Source organism: Coregonus clupeaformis, chromosome 12 (genome assembly GCF_020615455.1).
Source record: "Coregonus clupeaformis isolate EN_2021a chromosome 12, ASM2061545v1, whole genome shotgun sequence".
NCBI classification, from domain to species: domain Eukaryota; kingdom Metazoa; phylum Chordata; class Actinopteri; order Salmoniformes; family Salmonidae; genus Coregonus; species Coregonus clupeaformis.
Genome location: NC_059203.1, coordinates 21,877,208 through 21,891,893, shown reverse-complemented (window position 1 = coordinate 21,891,893; position 14,686 = coordinate 21,877,208). Strand labels below are relative to the sequence as shown.

Below are 14,686 nucleotides of genomic sequence, written 5' to 3'. Positions count from 1 at the left end.
GTTTTTATCGCACTGCTTTGCTTTATCTTGGCCAGGTCGCAGTTGTAAATGAGAACTTGTTCTCAACTGGCTTACCTGGTTAAATAAAGGTGAAATAAAAAAATCAAATAAAAAAATTCCCAGACAGTACTAGCAAAATTCTTGCTTGAGAAATATTTATTTTAGCTAAAAAGGTATTTTTGTTTCTTTTTAACCAATTTAACTATTACAGTAAGGTACATAATTGTTACCCAGAAATGGCTGCATTGGGCCTTTAAATGCAACCCTATAAACCAAGGCTAGAGATCCCAAACAAACAAAACTGCTGTCACAGTTATTGCTGTTTTTGGCTGAATTCTCTCAGTTAAAGAAATAACAACGAATAGAGCTCATATTGATGCCAGACAAATCACCGTTTTGTTTTACCCGGTTCCATTCAAAACTAGTCAAAAAAGACAATAATATTTTGTCATTCAATTGTCTGATTCATGGTCGCCATAGGCCTACACTAGTGCCATTGGCATTACACACGTAATTATAAAATGATAAGAACTAAATTAACTTGACCAAGATAATGTGAAAAATATCAGGTATTAAATCATGCATGATGTAGGCTATGGCACATAAATAAAAACTGTTATTCCTGATGCAATACTAGCATATGTTCAAAATTAGCATAATTTTATATAATTACACTATAACAATTTGTTCCATCCCCGATGTCACATGGCCACAGTGATAAAATATGAAAACTTGAATTGGCAAGGGGTTTGATAGAGTCCCCCCCCCTCTCTCGCTCTCACAAACACACAGTGTAGGCTACAACAGCACACCCACGCGCCAACGAACAGTGTGGAAAGTAATGGACCCCTCAATGTTCGTGAGCAGAATGCATGAATTTGCGCCCATCCGTGGAGGTGGCTACCCAGACGCCGATCTCTTACCGCATAGCAGCTGCATCCAGGCGCACGTCTTGTAGACAGTGGCGGTGTTGCAGAATAAGAAGAGGATGAAGCAGACAATACAACCCAAGATGAGCACCATGGACAGCAACACGAAGAAGGTGGCCGCTTTGAACGCGCTCGAGGGGATGCCGTTGAATTCGGCGAAGGTTCCTTGGCAGGTGAGCTCCCGGTTGGAGTTCCCAGTGCCCACGCAGTAGTGGAACAAGCCGAAATAGCCTGCGTGTGGGGTGTTCACGCTGTCCCCAATCCAGTAGGGCAGAATGAACACCACTACGTTAATAATGGCTAAACATATGGTGAATATAGCCCACAGAACCCCAATGGCCCGCGAGTTCCGCATGTAGTTGTCATGGTAAATCTTGGAGGCTTCTTGCGAAGGCAGCATTTTCCTTTTGATATGAACACTCCGGGGTCACTGAAAGATGGAGATAACAACAAATCTTACACGAATTAGCCCACACAAAGGTCAGCACTGTCTCCCCTAGTAATCAATCAAAAGGTCCAGGTTTCTGGATGTTATATAGTCCAAATGGCTTCCAAATTAATCAATTCAAGACCGCAGCGTAATTCAACAGCGATGGGGAAAATCCTCTTAACGCGCAAAGACACAGCAGAGTCGACCGAGCTCACGTTGCAAAAAACAATGGTCAAGGAAAAACGGGATCAAACGCATTATTCAATATTCACCACCTCTGTCGGAGTGTTAATAATGAAGCTATATCGACTCCCATTAGACCAAACGCTTCAAATGAGAGACAAGTACCGCTGTCGAGCCCCACTGATTAATCTTCCACGAACTATTTGAGTTAGGTCAACAGGAGCATTCGTTACATCCAGAAAAAGAGACCGATACATGTCCTTTGAAGAATGAAGACGAGAAAAGATGGGCATTGGTCGTATCACTGTAAATACCAAGAACCCATGCTGTTGGTTTTTGATGCTGTCTTCTGATTCTCACTCTCCCTTTTCCCCTCAGTCTCTCTCCTCCGCGCGCGCACGCTCACGGAGGCTTCCTCGTTGGTAATTCACTATTCACCAAACAAACTGCTATAACCTGCACAGAAAACTGTTGGAAAAGCCTGGATTAAGTGCATGGAGGGATATGCTACGGGAATCTACAGTGTAGCCTATATACAAAAGCTGATTGGCTACTTATCCATTGACTAAATAATCAAGGCAACCAGGCATTCCGTCAGTAGAGGATGCCTGGTTGTTCCTTAAAAGTAATTTCCTCTCAATCTTAAATAAACATGCCCCATTCAAAAAATACAGAACTAAGAACCGATATAGCCCCTGGTTCTCCTCAGACTTGACTGCCCTTGACCAGCACAAAAACATCCTGTGGCGTACAGCATTAGCATCAAATAGCCCCCGCGATATGCAACTTTTCAGGGAAGTTAGGAACCAATATACACAAGCAGTCAGGAAAGCAAAGGCTAACTTTTTCAAACAGAAATTTGCATCCTGTAGCACTAACTCCAAAAAGTTTTGGGACACTGTAAAGTCCATGGAGAATAAGAGCACTTCCTCCCAGCTGCCCACTGCACTGAGGCTAGGAAACACTATCACCACCGATAAATCTACAATAATCGAGAATTTCAACAAGCATTTTGCTACAGCTGGCCATGCTTTCCATCTGGCTACCACTAACCCGGCCACCAACTCTGCACCCTCTGCTGCAACTTGCCCATGCCCCCCGCTTCTCCTTCACACAAATTCAGACAGCTGATGTTTTGAAAGCGCTGCAAAATCTGGACCCCTACAAATCAGCTGGGCTAGACAATCTGGACCCTTTCTTTCTAAAACTAGCCGCCGAAATTGTCGCAACCCCTATTACTAGTCTGTTCAACCTCTCTTTCATAACGTCTGAGATCCCCAGAGATTGGAAAGCTGCCGCGGTCATCCCCCCTCTTCAAAGGGGGGTGACACTCTAGATCCAAACTGCTACAGACCTATATCCATCCTGCCCTGCCTTTCGAAAGTATTCGAAAGCCAAGTTAACAAACAGATCATCGACCATTTCGAATACCACCGTACCTTCTCCGCTTATGCAATCCGGTTTCCGAGCTGGTCACGGGTGCACTTCAGCCACGCTCAAGGTCCTAAACGATATTATAACCGCGATTGATAATAGACAGTACTGTGCAGCCGTCTTCATCGACCTGGCCAAGGCTTTCGACTCTGTCAACCACCGCATTCTTATTGGCAGACTAAATAGCCTTGGTTTCTCAAATGACTGCCTCGCCTGGTTCACCAACTACTTCTCAGATAGAGTTCAGTGTGTCAAATCGGAGGGCCTGTTGTCTGGACCTATGGCAGTCTCTATGGGGTGCCACAGGGTTCAATTCTTGGGCCGACACTTTTCTCTGTGTATATCAATGATGTCGCTCTTGCTGCTGGTGACTCTCAGATCCACCTCTACGCAGACGACACCATTTTGTATACATCTGGCCCTTCATTGGACACTGTGTTAACAAACCTCCAAACGAGCTTCAATGCCATACAACAATCCTTCAGTAGCCTTCAACTGCTCTTAAACACTAGTAAAACTAAATGCATGCTTTTCAATCGAACGCTGCTAGCACCCGCCCACCCGACTAGAATCACCACTCTCGACGGGTCTGACCTAGAGTATGTGGACAACTACAAATATCTAGGTGTCTGGTTAGACTGTAAACTCAACTTCCAGACTCACATAAAGAATCTCCAATCCAAAGTTAAATCTAGAATCGGCTTCCTATTTCGCAACAAAGCCTCCTTCACTCATGCTGCCAAACATGCCCTCGTAAAACTGACTATCCTACCGATCCTTGACTTCGGCGATGTCATTTACAAAATAGCCTCCAACACTCTACTCAGCAAATTGGATGTAGTCTATCACAGTGCCATCCATTTTGTCTCCAAAGCCCCATACACTACCCACCACTGTGACCTGTACGCTCTTGTTGGCTGGTCCTCACTACATGTTCGTTGTCAAACCCACTGGCTCCAGGCCATCTATAAATCACTGCTAGGCAAATCCCCGCCTTATCTTAGCTCATTGGTCACCATAGCAGCACCCACCCGTAGTCTGCGCTCCAGCAGGTATATCTCACTGGTCATTCCCAAAGCCAACACCTCCTTTGGCCGCCATTCCTTCCAGTTCTCTGCTGCCAATGACTGGAACGAATTGCAAAAATCTCTGAAGCTGGAGACTCTTATCTCCCTCAATAACTTTAAGCATCAGTTGTCAGAGCACCTTACCGATCACTGCACCTGTACACAGCCCATTTGAAATTAGCCCACCCAACTACCTCATCCCTATACTGTTATTTATTTTGCTCTTTTGCACCCCAGTATCTCTATTTGCACATAATCTCTTGCACATCTATCATTCCAGTGTTAATACTATTGTAATTATTCTGCACTATAGCCTATTTATTGCCTTACCTCCATAACTTGCTACATTTGCACACACTGTATATATATTTTCTGTTGTATTTCTGACTTTATGTTTTTTTTACCCCATATGTAACTCTGTGTTGTTTTTATTGCACTACTTTGCTTTATCTTGGCCAGGTCGCAGTTGTAAATGAGAACCTGTTCTCAACTGGCTTACCTGGTTAAATAAAGGTTAAATAAAAAATAAAAAAAATTTGAAATATGTGTTCAAACGTGGCAATGATTTAAAGGCAGTGGTGGGAAAAGTCCCCAATTGTCATACTTGAGTAAAAGTAAAGATACCTTAATCGAAACTGACTCAAGTAAAAGTGAAAGTTACCCAGTAAAATACTACTTGAGTAAAAATCTAAAAGTATTTGGTTTTAAATATACTTAAGTATCAAAAGTTAATATAATTAACACCCTGCCTGTGCCATTAAACCCCTACAATTCATCCAGAACGCCGCAGCCCGTCTGGTGTTAGACCTTCCCAAGTTCTCTCATGTCACCCCGCTCCTTCGCACACTCCACTGGCTTCCAGTTGAGGCTGCATCTACTACAAGACCATGGTGCTTGCCTACGGTGCTGTGAGGGGAACGGCACCTCCTTACCTTCAGGCTCTGATCAGACCCTACACCCAAACGAGGGCACTACGTTCATCCACCTCTGGCCTGCTAGCTCCCCTACCTCTACAGAAGCACAGTTCCCACTCAGCCCAGTCAAAGCTATTTGCTGCTCTGGCACCCCAATGGTGTAACAAGCTCCCCCACGACGCCAGGACAGAGGAGTCACTGACCACCTTCCGGAGACATTTGAAACCCTACCTCTTTAAGGAATACCTGGAATAGTATAAAGCAATCCTTCTACCCCCCTCCCCCCCCCCCCCATAAAAAAAGAAGAAAAAAAGTGGTTGTCCCACTTGCTATCATAAATTGAATGCACCAATTTGTAAGTCGCTCTGGATAAGAGCGTCTGCTAAATGATGTAAATGTGAATGTAAATGTAATTGCTTAAATATACTTTGATGTTTAGTGAGTCCGCCAGATCAGAGGCAGTAGGGATGACCAGGGATGTTATAATGGATGTTCTCTTGATAAGTGAGTGGATTGGACCATTTTCCTGTCCTGCTAAGCATTCAAAATGTAACGAGTACTTTTGGGTGTCAGGGAAAATGTAAGGAGTAAAAAGTAAATTATTTTCTATAGGAATGTAGTGAAGTAAAAGTAAAAGTTGTCAAAATATAAATATTAAAGTAAAGTACAGAAAAACGACTTAAGTATTACTTTAAAGTATTTTTACCCAATTACTTTACACCTCTGTTTAAAGGCAACCTCACGTTGATCAATTTCCTAATCACATTGCATCCTGAAACGTATAGCCTACAAGTTATTCATTTTGTGTAACAAGAGTCTTCACACCAACTCTTGGTTTTCACAATATTGCAATAGACACTACCATTTGGATGTAATACTATCAACAAACATTAAAATAATTGCCCCCTCATTTAAGAATCTGCTGAACAGGAGTAGTTTTGTAGACAATCGTTTTTTCTTCTTCTCCAGTTTCAGTAGAATTAGTACTGCATGAATTGAATCAGGGTGACAGAATTGTATGTTGTAAATCAGAACGCATCTCAAGCAAAATATGTGAGTGTGTTTTTCAGGGTAGGCTATAGCCTATATACACGCATCTACAGTACGTGCAAATTCACATATTATTCAGGAGTTATACTACTGAATGGATGACCCTGAATCTGCGAAGGGTGCATACAATTTCACAAAGCATGAATGGTGGATACTGTGTTGTAGTATGGTTTGCCTATAAATTACCCCACTGGCGGTTAAAACATAAGAGCACCATTTGACAAGAGCAAGCAATATACATCTCATTGAAACAATATCAGAATCAGAATCACCTTTATTCTCCAAGTACATTTACATGTACCAGGAATTTGACCTGGTGGAATGGCGCTGACAACAATAAACAGAATATATAGACAGAATATAGACAAAGGAATTTACACATAATGGTCATACAGTATCTACAATGGGTTTTGGTGTAGGCTCAATAAGCTATGAGAGTAGCTCCACCATAGGCCTACACCAATGTATGCCTTAGCCGATTGCCCTACTCTGATGCACTCATTGGGGTTTCCAGATGGCTTTGATTACAAAAAAATCAAGAAATAACTGCTTTTTAACATTACAATTATAAAGAATTATTAATTTATGACACAGTTTGTTAAACATGAAATGAAGTACATACATGGATACAGGCTGTTGTTCATGAGTTATTACATGTCCTAAATTAAACGGTTCAAACAATAAAAAAAGATGACAAACAGTTTATTAATGGTTAACAAACCATTTATTAGGCCAAATGGAAAAATTACAAATAGCCAAAAACTATTTTCCATTATAGTCTATGTGAAATGCGGCTATGAGGGGAGCTATAGGACGGAGACACATCAACTTCAAATATCACACTTTATTGGAAATCTGTAGTTTAGGTAATAAAGTGCCACTTGAATTGACAATTGGCATGTGTTTACTAATTGACTTCATTACGTCATTTTAGGAAGTGGGTTGTAGACGTTTCAAGGGGCGATGCTGGTCACGTGCTGGTTTCAACTTCCTGTTTACCACTTGTTCCTTGAGACAGTTCACGGATTGCGACACTTCAACAGTCGTGTGATTTTTTATCAAGAACAATAAATACGCTTTTGAATCCCTGCTGCTACGGAATTAATCGTTTTGGAACGGTTCATATTTTTTTGTCATTACTGGGGAAGAGGAGAGGAAATGAATAAATGACATTGAGGAAACGTGACTAGGCCAGGAGTCCTCGAGATTTCCTGAGTCAGGCGCCTGGAGTTCACGTTCGGAGCATTCCTCTGTCAACAAATGGCTCAATACCAAACATACGAGTGATGAGGGCATTGACTAAAAATCAGTCAGTTGGGTGATTGTCTGCATTACATTTTCTAGGCAAAACGTTTAGTAATGTGTTGGATTTAACTTTAAGTGTGTATACTTCCTAAAATTATTTAACTATCTACTATAGCTAGCCAACCAAATCCACCACCACTAGCTTAGCCACGTAAACTAAATTACAGCCTGCTTGCCTGGCAAGTTTTACCTGGAAGGGATAGCTAGCCATCATTGTTTGTAGAGGGTAATAGCCCGGCGGTGCCCTGAATTCGGGGAGAATACCCGGCTCCGTCCCTTTCAAGCGGGCAGTCAGGAAGAAACTGTCTGGGAAGGGATGGCCTGGTGGGTCATCCTGTTCCCAAGGTGCTGCGGTGTTTGAGGGCGGACGAGTTCGGATAGAACCCACGGTGGGTCGCGGCACGATGATGGCTGCATTCCCTTCCGTGTCTGGGAGCATCACGGCCTCCGGGCTAATGTTATCAGGCAGAAAGAGTGAGGAAATAGCGGATTTGATAGATTTGTTTTCGAAGACACAGTACAGAGCGAAAGAAGTCACGCCACGGGTAAGTTCGAGGTCCTCAGCATGACTTTTTAAATATTTATATATTTTTTACTATGATTTCTGCATGTCATATTATAGCCAGTTGTAGCTATGTGTTTACCCAGAGATGGTGTACCATCCGCCAAACGTCACTTACATTTACGCGCGCTTCAAGTAAACAACAACAACCTGCAGTGCCTAGTGCCAGTGCCTAGAGACTGCTCACCTGCCCGGGACGTTAGAATCTCATTCCTTCTGAAGGAGCCTATTTCTTTAACTGTCCAGATACTCACACTTGAATTTAGTCAAGCCTTTTTCATACGACTTCAAACCCACCAACAAAAAAAAACAATGCTTGGAACAATATTCTTAGTAAGATGCATGCCATGTGAATAGCACTATACAATGAAGTAAGGGGTCCTTATTTTGGGGTAATGATGAGATGGTAAGCATATCAGTTCATATTCTTCAAAAATCTAGTGGTTATATTTCATATGTGATTTAGAATATGTGATGTAGCTACACATCCTGTTTTTCCTTCTTTGTGTGGGGGGGAGGATGTGACTATGCGTTTCATGAAAGACTATCAATCACCACTTTGGTATATTTGTGTCTTACAGGTCGCGACGATAGAGAAGCGTTGCTTGGAGCTCTTTGGCCGAGACTACAAGTACAGCGTCATCCACAACGCCAACGGGGAGGTGTGTGGCCACTACCCCCGGCAGATGGTCTTCCTGGAGTATGAATGCACCGAACTCCATAAAGAGGGGTAGCGTACCTACCTACTTTAACTTAACAAGGTCATCACTGAGGCTGTGTCTGCAGCTATTAGACCTACTAGTTGTCCAGTCCTTGCTTCCCCAGTCCTTGCTTCCCCAGTACTTGCTTCCCCAGTCCTTGCTTCCCCAGTCCTTGTTTCCCCAGTCCTTGTTTCCTCAACTCCTCTCAAAGCACATTGGAGGAGGAGGACCGAGGGAGGGACCTTGGATCCTCTCCTCCAATGCACTTTGAGAGGAGTTGAGGAAACGAGCAAGGATTTGACAGCCAGTAACATTTTCAGTCACAGCCTGAGACAAAGTCCAGTCCACTTAGTCACCAATTACACTGTTGTTTATTTGTGCGTGCCATAGTCCACAGCCCATATTCACATATGATGAATGTAAACTCAGAGTAGGTGTGCTGATCTAAAGCCCTAGGCTCAGGTCACCCGGTCCCTATAGACTTATTCATTATGATCTAAAAAGCTAAACTGATCCTAGATCAACTTTTCTAATCTGAGTTGGATTAAGAAAACTTGGACAGAAAACAAAACGGGGTTAAATGTAGTCCGGTCCACATCTTCATGAGTCATGATTCATGACACAGAGGGGGTTCGAAATGTCTGAGGTCACATGTTATATGTGTGAATAAATGGGAAACGTATGGGAGCGTTTTGTTTTGGAATGTGTTCGGAAATAGAATATGCACTTTTGAACTATGAGCAGAGCAGCACAACACTTATAAGATCCACACAGTGAGGAAGATGTCTTGAGGTTTCAAAAAGGGCTCTTGTCAGGTTGGATAACATGTTTATGGGGAGAATGTCCTCCCTTCCGGCATTATGTTTCCATATGTCTGTGACCTGCCCCATAGTTACCCTCTATGCAAATTCATAAGTCAGGGGAAACAGCCACTCAATAATTCATATAAACACCCATAACATTTTCGCCCAACCAGGATATCTAGAGCAAACAAACACACGAGTGAGATGGATTTTATGTGGCATTGTTTGTGTTGTCGGTTGACACTAAATAGGGGCTTTAGGCTACGAGCTCCCTCAAGAATACACATTAGTTTGGATGTTAAAATGAAAACGCTGAATACTAAATAGGGTAGAATCTTTGTAGAGTTAGGCTATCATGTTAGGAGTTTACAAGGCTGATGTGCTGTTAGGAGTTTACAAGGCTGATGTGCTGTTAGGAGTTTACAAGGCTTATGTGCTGTTAGGAGTTTACAAGGCTTATGTGCTGTTAGGAGTTTACAAGGCTGATGTGCTGTTAGGAGATTACAAGGCTGATGTGGTGTTAGGGGTTTACAAGGCTGATGTGGTGTTAGGGGTTTACAAGGCTGATGTGGTGTTAGGAGGCCAGTGGCTCTGGCTGCACTGCGGTTGAACCTGTACCGCTGGCGTCCAGCCTATCTTACTGGACTGTATGTGAGCCGTCAGTCTCTGTGGCTATTGGGGCAGTTTGCACGTGTTATTTTTTTCTTGCTACATGATATAGTATTGCTATATTGAGGACTGATTCATGTAGGTATTGTTTTAACAGATCAGTGAAGATATATATTGCTATTTGCTATATTGAGGATCCATATATTGCTTTGTTATAATAGATCAATTAAAATATATTGCTATTGTGAGGTGTATGTTGATTGATATTGCTGCTGTGTCCCCAGGTTTGAGAGCACAGTCCAGATCACCAAGCTGCAGGACCTGGTGAACCGCAGTAAGATGGCCCGCTGCAGAGGGAGGTTTGTCTGCCCTGTCATCCTCTACAATGGCAAAGTATGATTTGTATATATATTTCATCTATTTACATATTTATATATTTATATATATATATATATATATATATATATATATATATATATATATATATATATATATATATATATATATATATATAGAGTACCAGTCAAAAGTTTGGACACACCTACTCATTCAGGGTTTTTCTTTATTTTTACTATTTTCGACATCACAACTATGAAATAACACATGGAATCATGTAGTAACCAAAAAAGTGTTAAACAAATCAAAATATATTTTAGATTCTTCAAAGTAGCCACCCTTTGCCTTGATGACAGCTTTGCACACTCTTGGCATTCTCTCAACCAGCTTCATGAGGAATGCTTTTCCAACAGTCTTGAAGGAGTTCCCACATATGCTGAGCACTTGTTGGCTGCTTTTCCTTCGCTCTGCGGTCCAACTCATCCCAAACCATCTCAACTGGGTTGAGGTCGGGTGATTGTGGAGGCCAGGTCATCTGATGCAGCACTCCATCACTCTCCTTCTTGGTCAAATAGCCCTTACACAGCCAGGAGGTGTGTTTTGGGTCATTGTCCTGTTGAAAAACAAATGATAGTCCCACTAAACGCAAACCAGATGGTATGGCATATCGCTGCAGAATGCTGTGGTAGCCATGCTGGTTAAGTATGCCTTGAATTCTAAATAAATCACTGACTGTGTCACCAGTAAAGCACCATCACACCTCTTCCTTCATGCTTCACGGTGGAAACCACACATGCAGAGATCATCTGTTCACCTACTCTGTGTCTCACAAATGTACGGCGGTTGGAACTAAAAATCTCATATTTGGACTCATCAGACCAAAGGACAGATTTCCACCGGTCTAATGTCCATTGCTTGTGTTTCTTGGCCCAAACAAGTCTCTTCTTCTTATTGGTGTCCTTTAGTAGTGGTTTCTTTGGAGCAATTCGCCCATGAAAGCCTGATTCATGCAGTCTCCTCAGAACAATTGTGTTGTGATGTCTGTTACTTGAACTCAACTATAAAATGTATTTTGATTTGTTTAACACTTTTTTGGTTACTACATGATTCCATATGTGTTATTTCATAGTTCTGATGTCTTCACTATTATTCTACAATGTAGAAAATAGTAAAAATAAACAATAACCCTGGAAAGAGTAGGTGTGTCCAAACTTTTGACTGGTACTGTATATACACTGCTCAAAAAAATAAAGGGAACACTTAAACAACACATCCTAGATCTGAATGAATGAAATAATCTTATTAAATGTCAAATGTAATGTCCTTAAAACAAGTCAAAATGAGGCTCAGTAGTGTGTGTGGCCTCCACGTGCCTGTATGACCTCCCTACAACGCCTGGGCATGCTCCTGATGAGGTGGCGGATGGTCTCCTGAGGGATCTCCTCCCAGACCTGGACTAAAGCATTCGCCAACTCCTGGACAGTCTGTGGTGCAACGTGGCGTTGGTGGATGGATGTGCTCAATTGGATTCAGGTCTGGGGAACGGGCGGGCCAGTCCATAGCATCAATGCCTTCCTCTTGCAGGAACTGCTGACACACTCCAGCCACATGAGGTCTAGCATTGTCTTGCATTAGGAGGAACCCAGGGCCAACCGCACCAGCATATGGTCTCACAAGGGGTCTGAGGATCTCATCTCGGTACCTAATGGCAGTCAGGCTACCTCTGGCGAGCACATGGAGGGCTGTGCGGCCCCCCAAAGAAATGCCACCCCACACCATGACTGACCCACCGCCAAACCGGTCATGCTGGAGGATGTTGCAGGCAGCAGAACGTTCTCCACGGCGTCTCCAGACTCTGTCACGTCTGTCACATGTGCTCAGTGTGAACCTGCTTTCATCTGTGAAGATCACAGGGCGCCAGTGGCGAATTTGCCAATCTTGGTGTTCTCTGGCAAATGCCAAACGTCCTGCACGGTGTTGGGCTGTAAGCACAACCCCCACCTGTGGACGTCGGTCCCTCATACCACCCTCATGGAGTCTGTTTCTGACCATTTGAGCAGACACATGCACATTTGTGGCCTGCTGGAGGTCATTTTGCAGGGCTCTGGCAGTGCTCCTCCTTGCACAAAGGCGGAGGTAGCGGTCCTGCTGCTGGGTTGTTGCCCTCCTACGGCCTCCTCCACGTCTCCTGATGTACTGGCCTGTCTCCTGGTAGCGCCTCCATGCTCTGGATACTACGCTGACAGACACAGCAAACCTTCTTGCCACAGCTCGCATTGATGTGCCATCCTGGATGAGCTGCACTACCTGAGCCACTTGTGTGGGTTGTAGACTCCGTCTCATGCTACCACTAGAGTGAAAGCACCTCCAGCATTCAAAAGTGACCAAAACATCAGCCAGGAAGCATAGGAACTGAGAAGTGGTCTGTGGTCACCACCTGCAAAACCAGTCCTTTATTGGGGGGTGTCTTGCTAATTGCCTATAATTTCCACCTGTTGTCTATTCCATTTGCACAACAGCATGTGAAATTAATTGTCAATCAGTGTTGCTTCCTAAGTGGACAGTTTGATTTCACAGAAGTGTGATTGACTTGGAGTTACATTGTGTTGTTTAAGTGTTCCCTTAATTTTTTTGAGCAGTGTATATATATTTTTTTTATAATTAGATATGTTGCTTTTATTTTACATGGAAGTCCCATTGACCTCGGCCCTGTTGTTCAGTATGAAGAAAGTTAGAGGTAGTTTCCCGGGCCAATGCTAACTAGCGTTAGCGCAATGACTTGAAGTCTATGGGTATCTACTAGAATGCTAGTAAAAGGGACCTATTGCCAAAATCCTGAAGTATCCCTTTAAAATGCATCCTTCTATACTCCATTGCTTGATGTAATCACTGATCTGATGTGACATAATCAGTTAAATCAATGCAGTGGAAAGCTTGCCAACACTTGCCTAATCCTGTCATGTCAGATCAGTGATTACCTCAAGGGAGGGAGGCAGGAAGGATGCAATTTAAGAATATTTGAACAGGGCCCTCAAATCACCTCTACCTGGCCAGGCACATTCCACCTTCCTGTTTGAGATCTGTTTCATTTTTAAAAGAGATCAGTGCAATAGTAACATTTTTGGATGCAATATTTTAAAATAATAATTTTTATTGAGCAACTTTACTTTATGTACTATTAACGGCTAAGTCTATTGCTGCCTTGTTATTAGCCTACTACAGCTATTACGACTAAGTTTGTCATTTGTAATTGAGGAGGGGGGAAAAGTATCTTGAAACTTTGCATTTCTAGTTTGGAACTGTGTTGGTCTCGACTGCTGTGTTCCCTTTCTGTTTATCTGTCACAACGTTCAAATGTGGCCTCTGTTTGATTTGCGGTGAATCTTTGAATACCTGTTGTGCATTGTCTTAAATACTCCTCGCCTTTGAACAAGGAAGTGAGTGTGTCAAAAACAACAATGAGAGGGAGACTTGATTGACAGGTTTCTAGACTATTGAGATGAGGAGTATGCTAACCAGCGCGTGTTGATCTAATCCTGTGTTGTCTTCCATTGCAGCATATCTGTCGGTCATCTACTCTGGCAGGCTGGGGGGAGCTATACGGGCGCACAGGCTTCAACTACATCTTCTCAGGTGAGACTGACACAAAATACATTTTGTCAGCGAGGAAAACTCTTAATCTAGTTCAGGGCCTTATTCACAAAGAGTCTCAGGGTAGGTCTAGGATCAGTTTTCCCCTTTTTGATCATAATTAATGAGATTACATGGACAGGGGGAACTGGATCCTAGATCAGCATTCCTAATCTGAGAAGCTTTATGAATACAGGCCCGAATCTATTTTAATCTGGACCCATTTATAAAAGGAGAAGTTTTCATGCACTGCTTCCACCCAGTTTCACTTTTGTGTCTGAAATACAAACGTTTGGGTCTACCGACCTTTGTCAGAGCGTGTGACTTCTACGACTGCTTTGTCAGCAAGCGTCTCACACTTCTTAAACTCTTCAATGATGAAGTCCCTATTCCAAGCTCAAACGTTGCTGCTATATTTCCACTTGTTTGGCTGTAGTCGATCTCCCCAAGCCAGTTTTTGAATATGCATCCCTTTCTGTACTCTCTCTGTCTCTCTGTCTCTCTCTCTCTCTCTCTGTTGCTCCCTTTCTTCCTCTCCCTAGGGGGGATTGATGACACGTGGGGGGCGGAGTCTGAGCCAGAGGTTCCAGATGACGACAGTGCCAGGTTGGTGTCTTTTCACATGAGATTAAATTATCCCATGGTGTGTGTGTGCGGAACATCAACATCCTCCTTAAATGATCAGTTTGTTTTCTTTGCTTGATTCAGTGCTCAAAATGCCACAGACATTTTT

The 14,686-nt window shown here is 42.9% G+C and overlaps 2 protein-coding genes across 5 annotated transcripts in view; one reads left to right on the top strand and one right to left on the bottom strand.

The window, feature by feature from the left end:
• Positions 1-1,914, bottom strand: part of LOC121578621 (LHFPL tetraspan subfamily member 4 protein) — a 47,500-nt gene extending 45,586 nt beyond the window's left edge. For both annotated transcript variants that reach the window (XM_041892989.2, XM_045224039.1), the window contains exon 1: positions 924-1,914. In XM_041892989.2, the coding sequence (XP_041748923.2) occupies positions 924-1,329 (406 nt within the window). In that variant the 5' untranslated portion in view covers positions 1,330-1,914. The remainder of the gene's footprint in view (positions 1-923) is intronic.
• A 4,933-nt stretch (positions 1,915-6,847) lies between these two features.
• LOC121578437 (myotubularin-related protein 14) overlaps positions 6,848-14,686 on the top strand; it is a 35,589-nt gene continuing 27,750 nt past the window's right edge. For 2 of the 3 annotated variants that reach the window (XM_045223735.1, XM_045223733.1), the window contains exons 1-5: positions 6,941-7,857; positions 8,456-8,604; positions 10,272-10,380; positions 13,881-13,956; positions 14,496-14,559. In XM_045223735.1, the coding sequence (XP_045079670.1) occupies positions 7,717-7,857; positions 8,456-8,604; positions 10,272-10,380; positions 13,881-13,956; positions 14,496-14,559 (539 nt within the window). In that variant the 5' untranslated portion in view covers positions 6,941-7,716. Of the gene's footprint in view, positions 7,858-8,455; positions 8,605-10,271; positions 10,381-13,880; positions 13,957-14,495; positions 14,560-14,686 lie in introns of all 3 variants that reach the window. The other variant, XM_045223734.1, reaches the window with a different exon arrangement.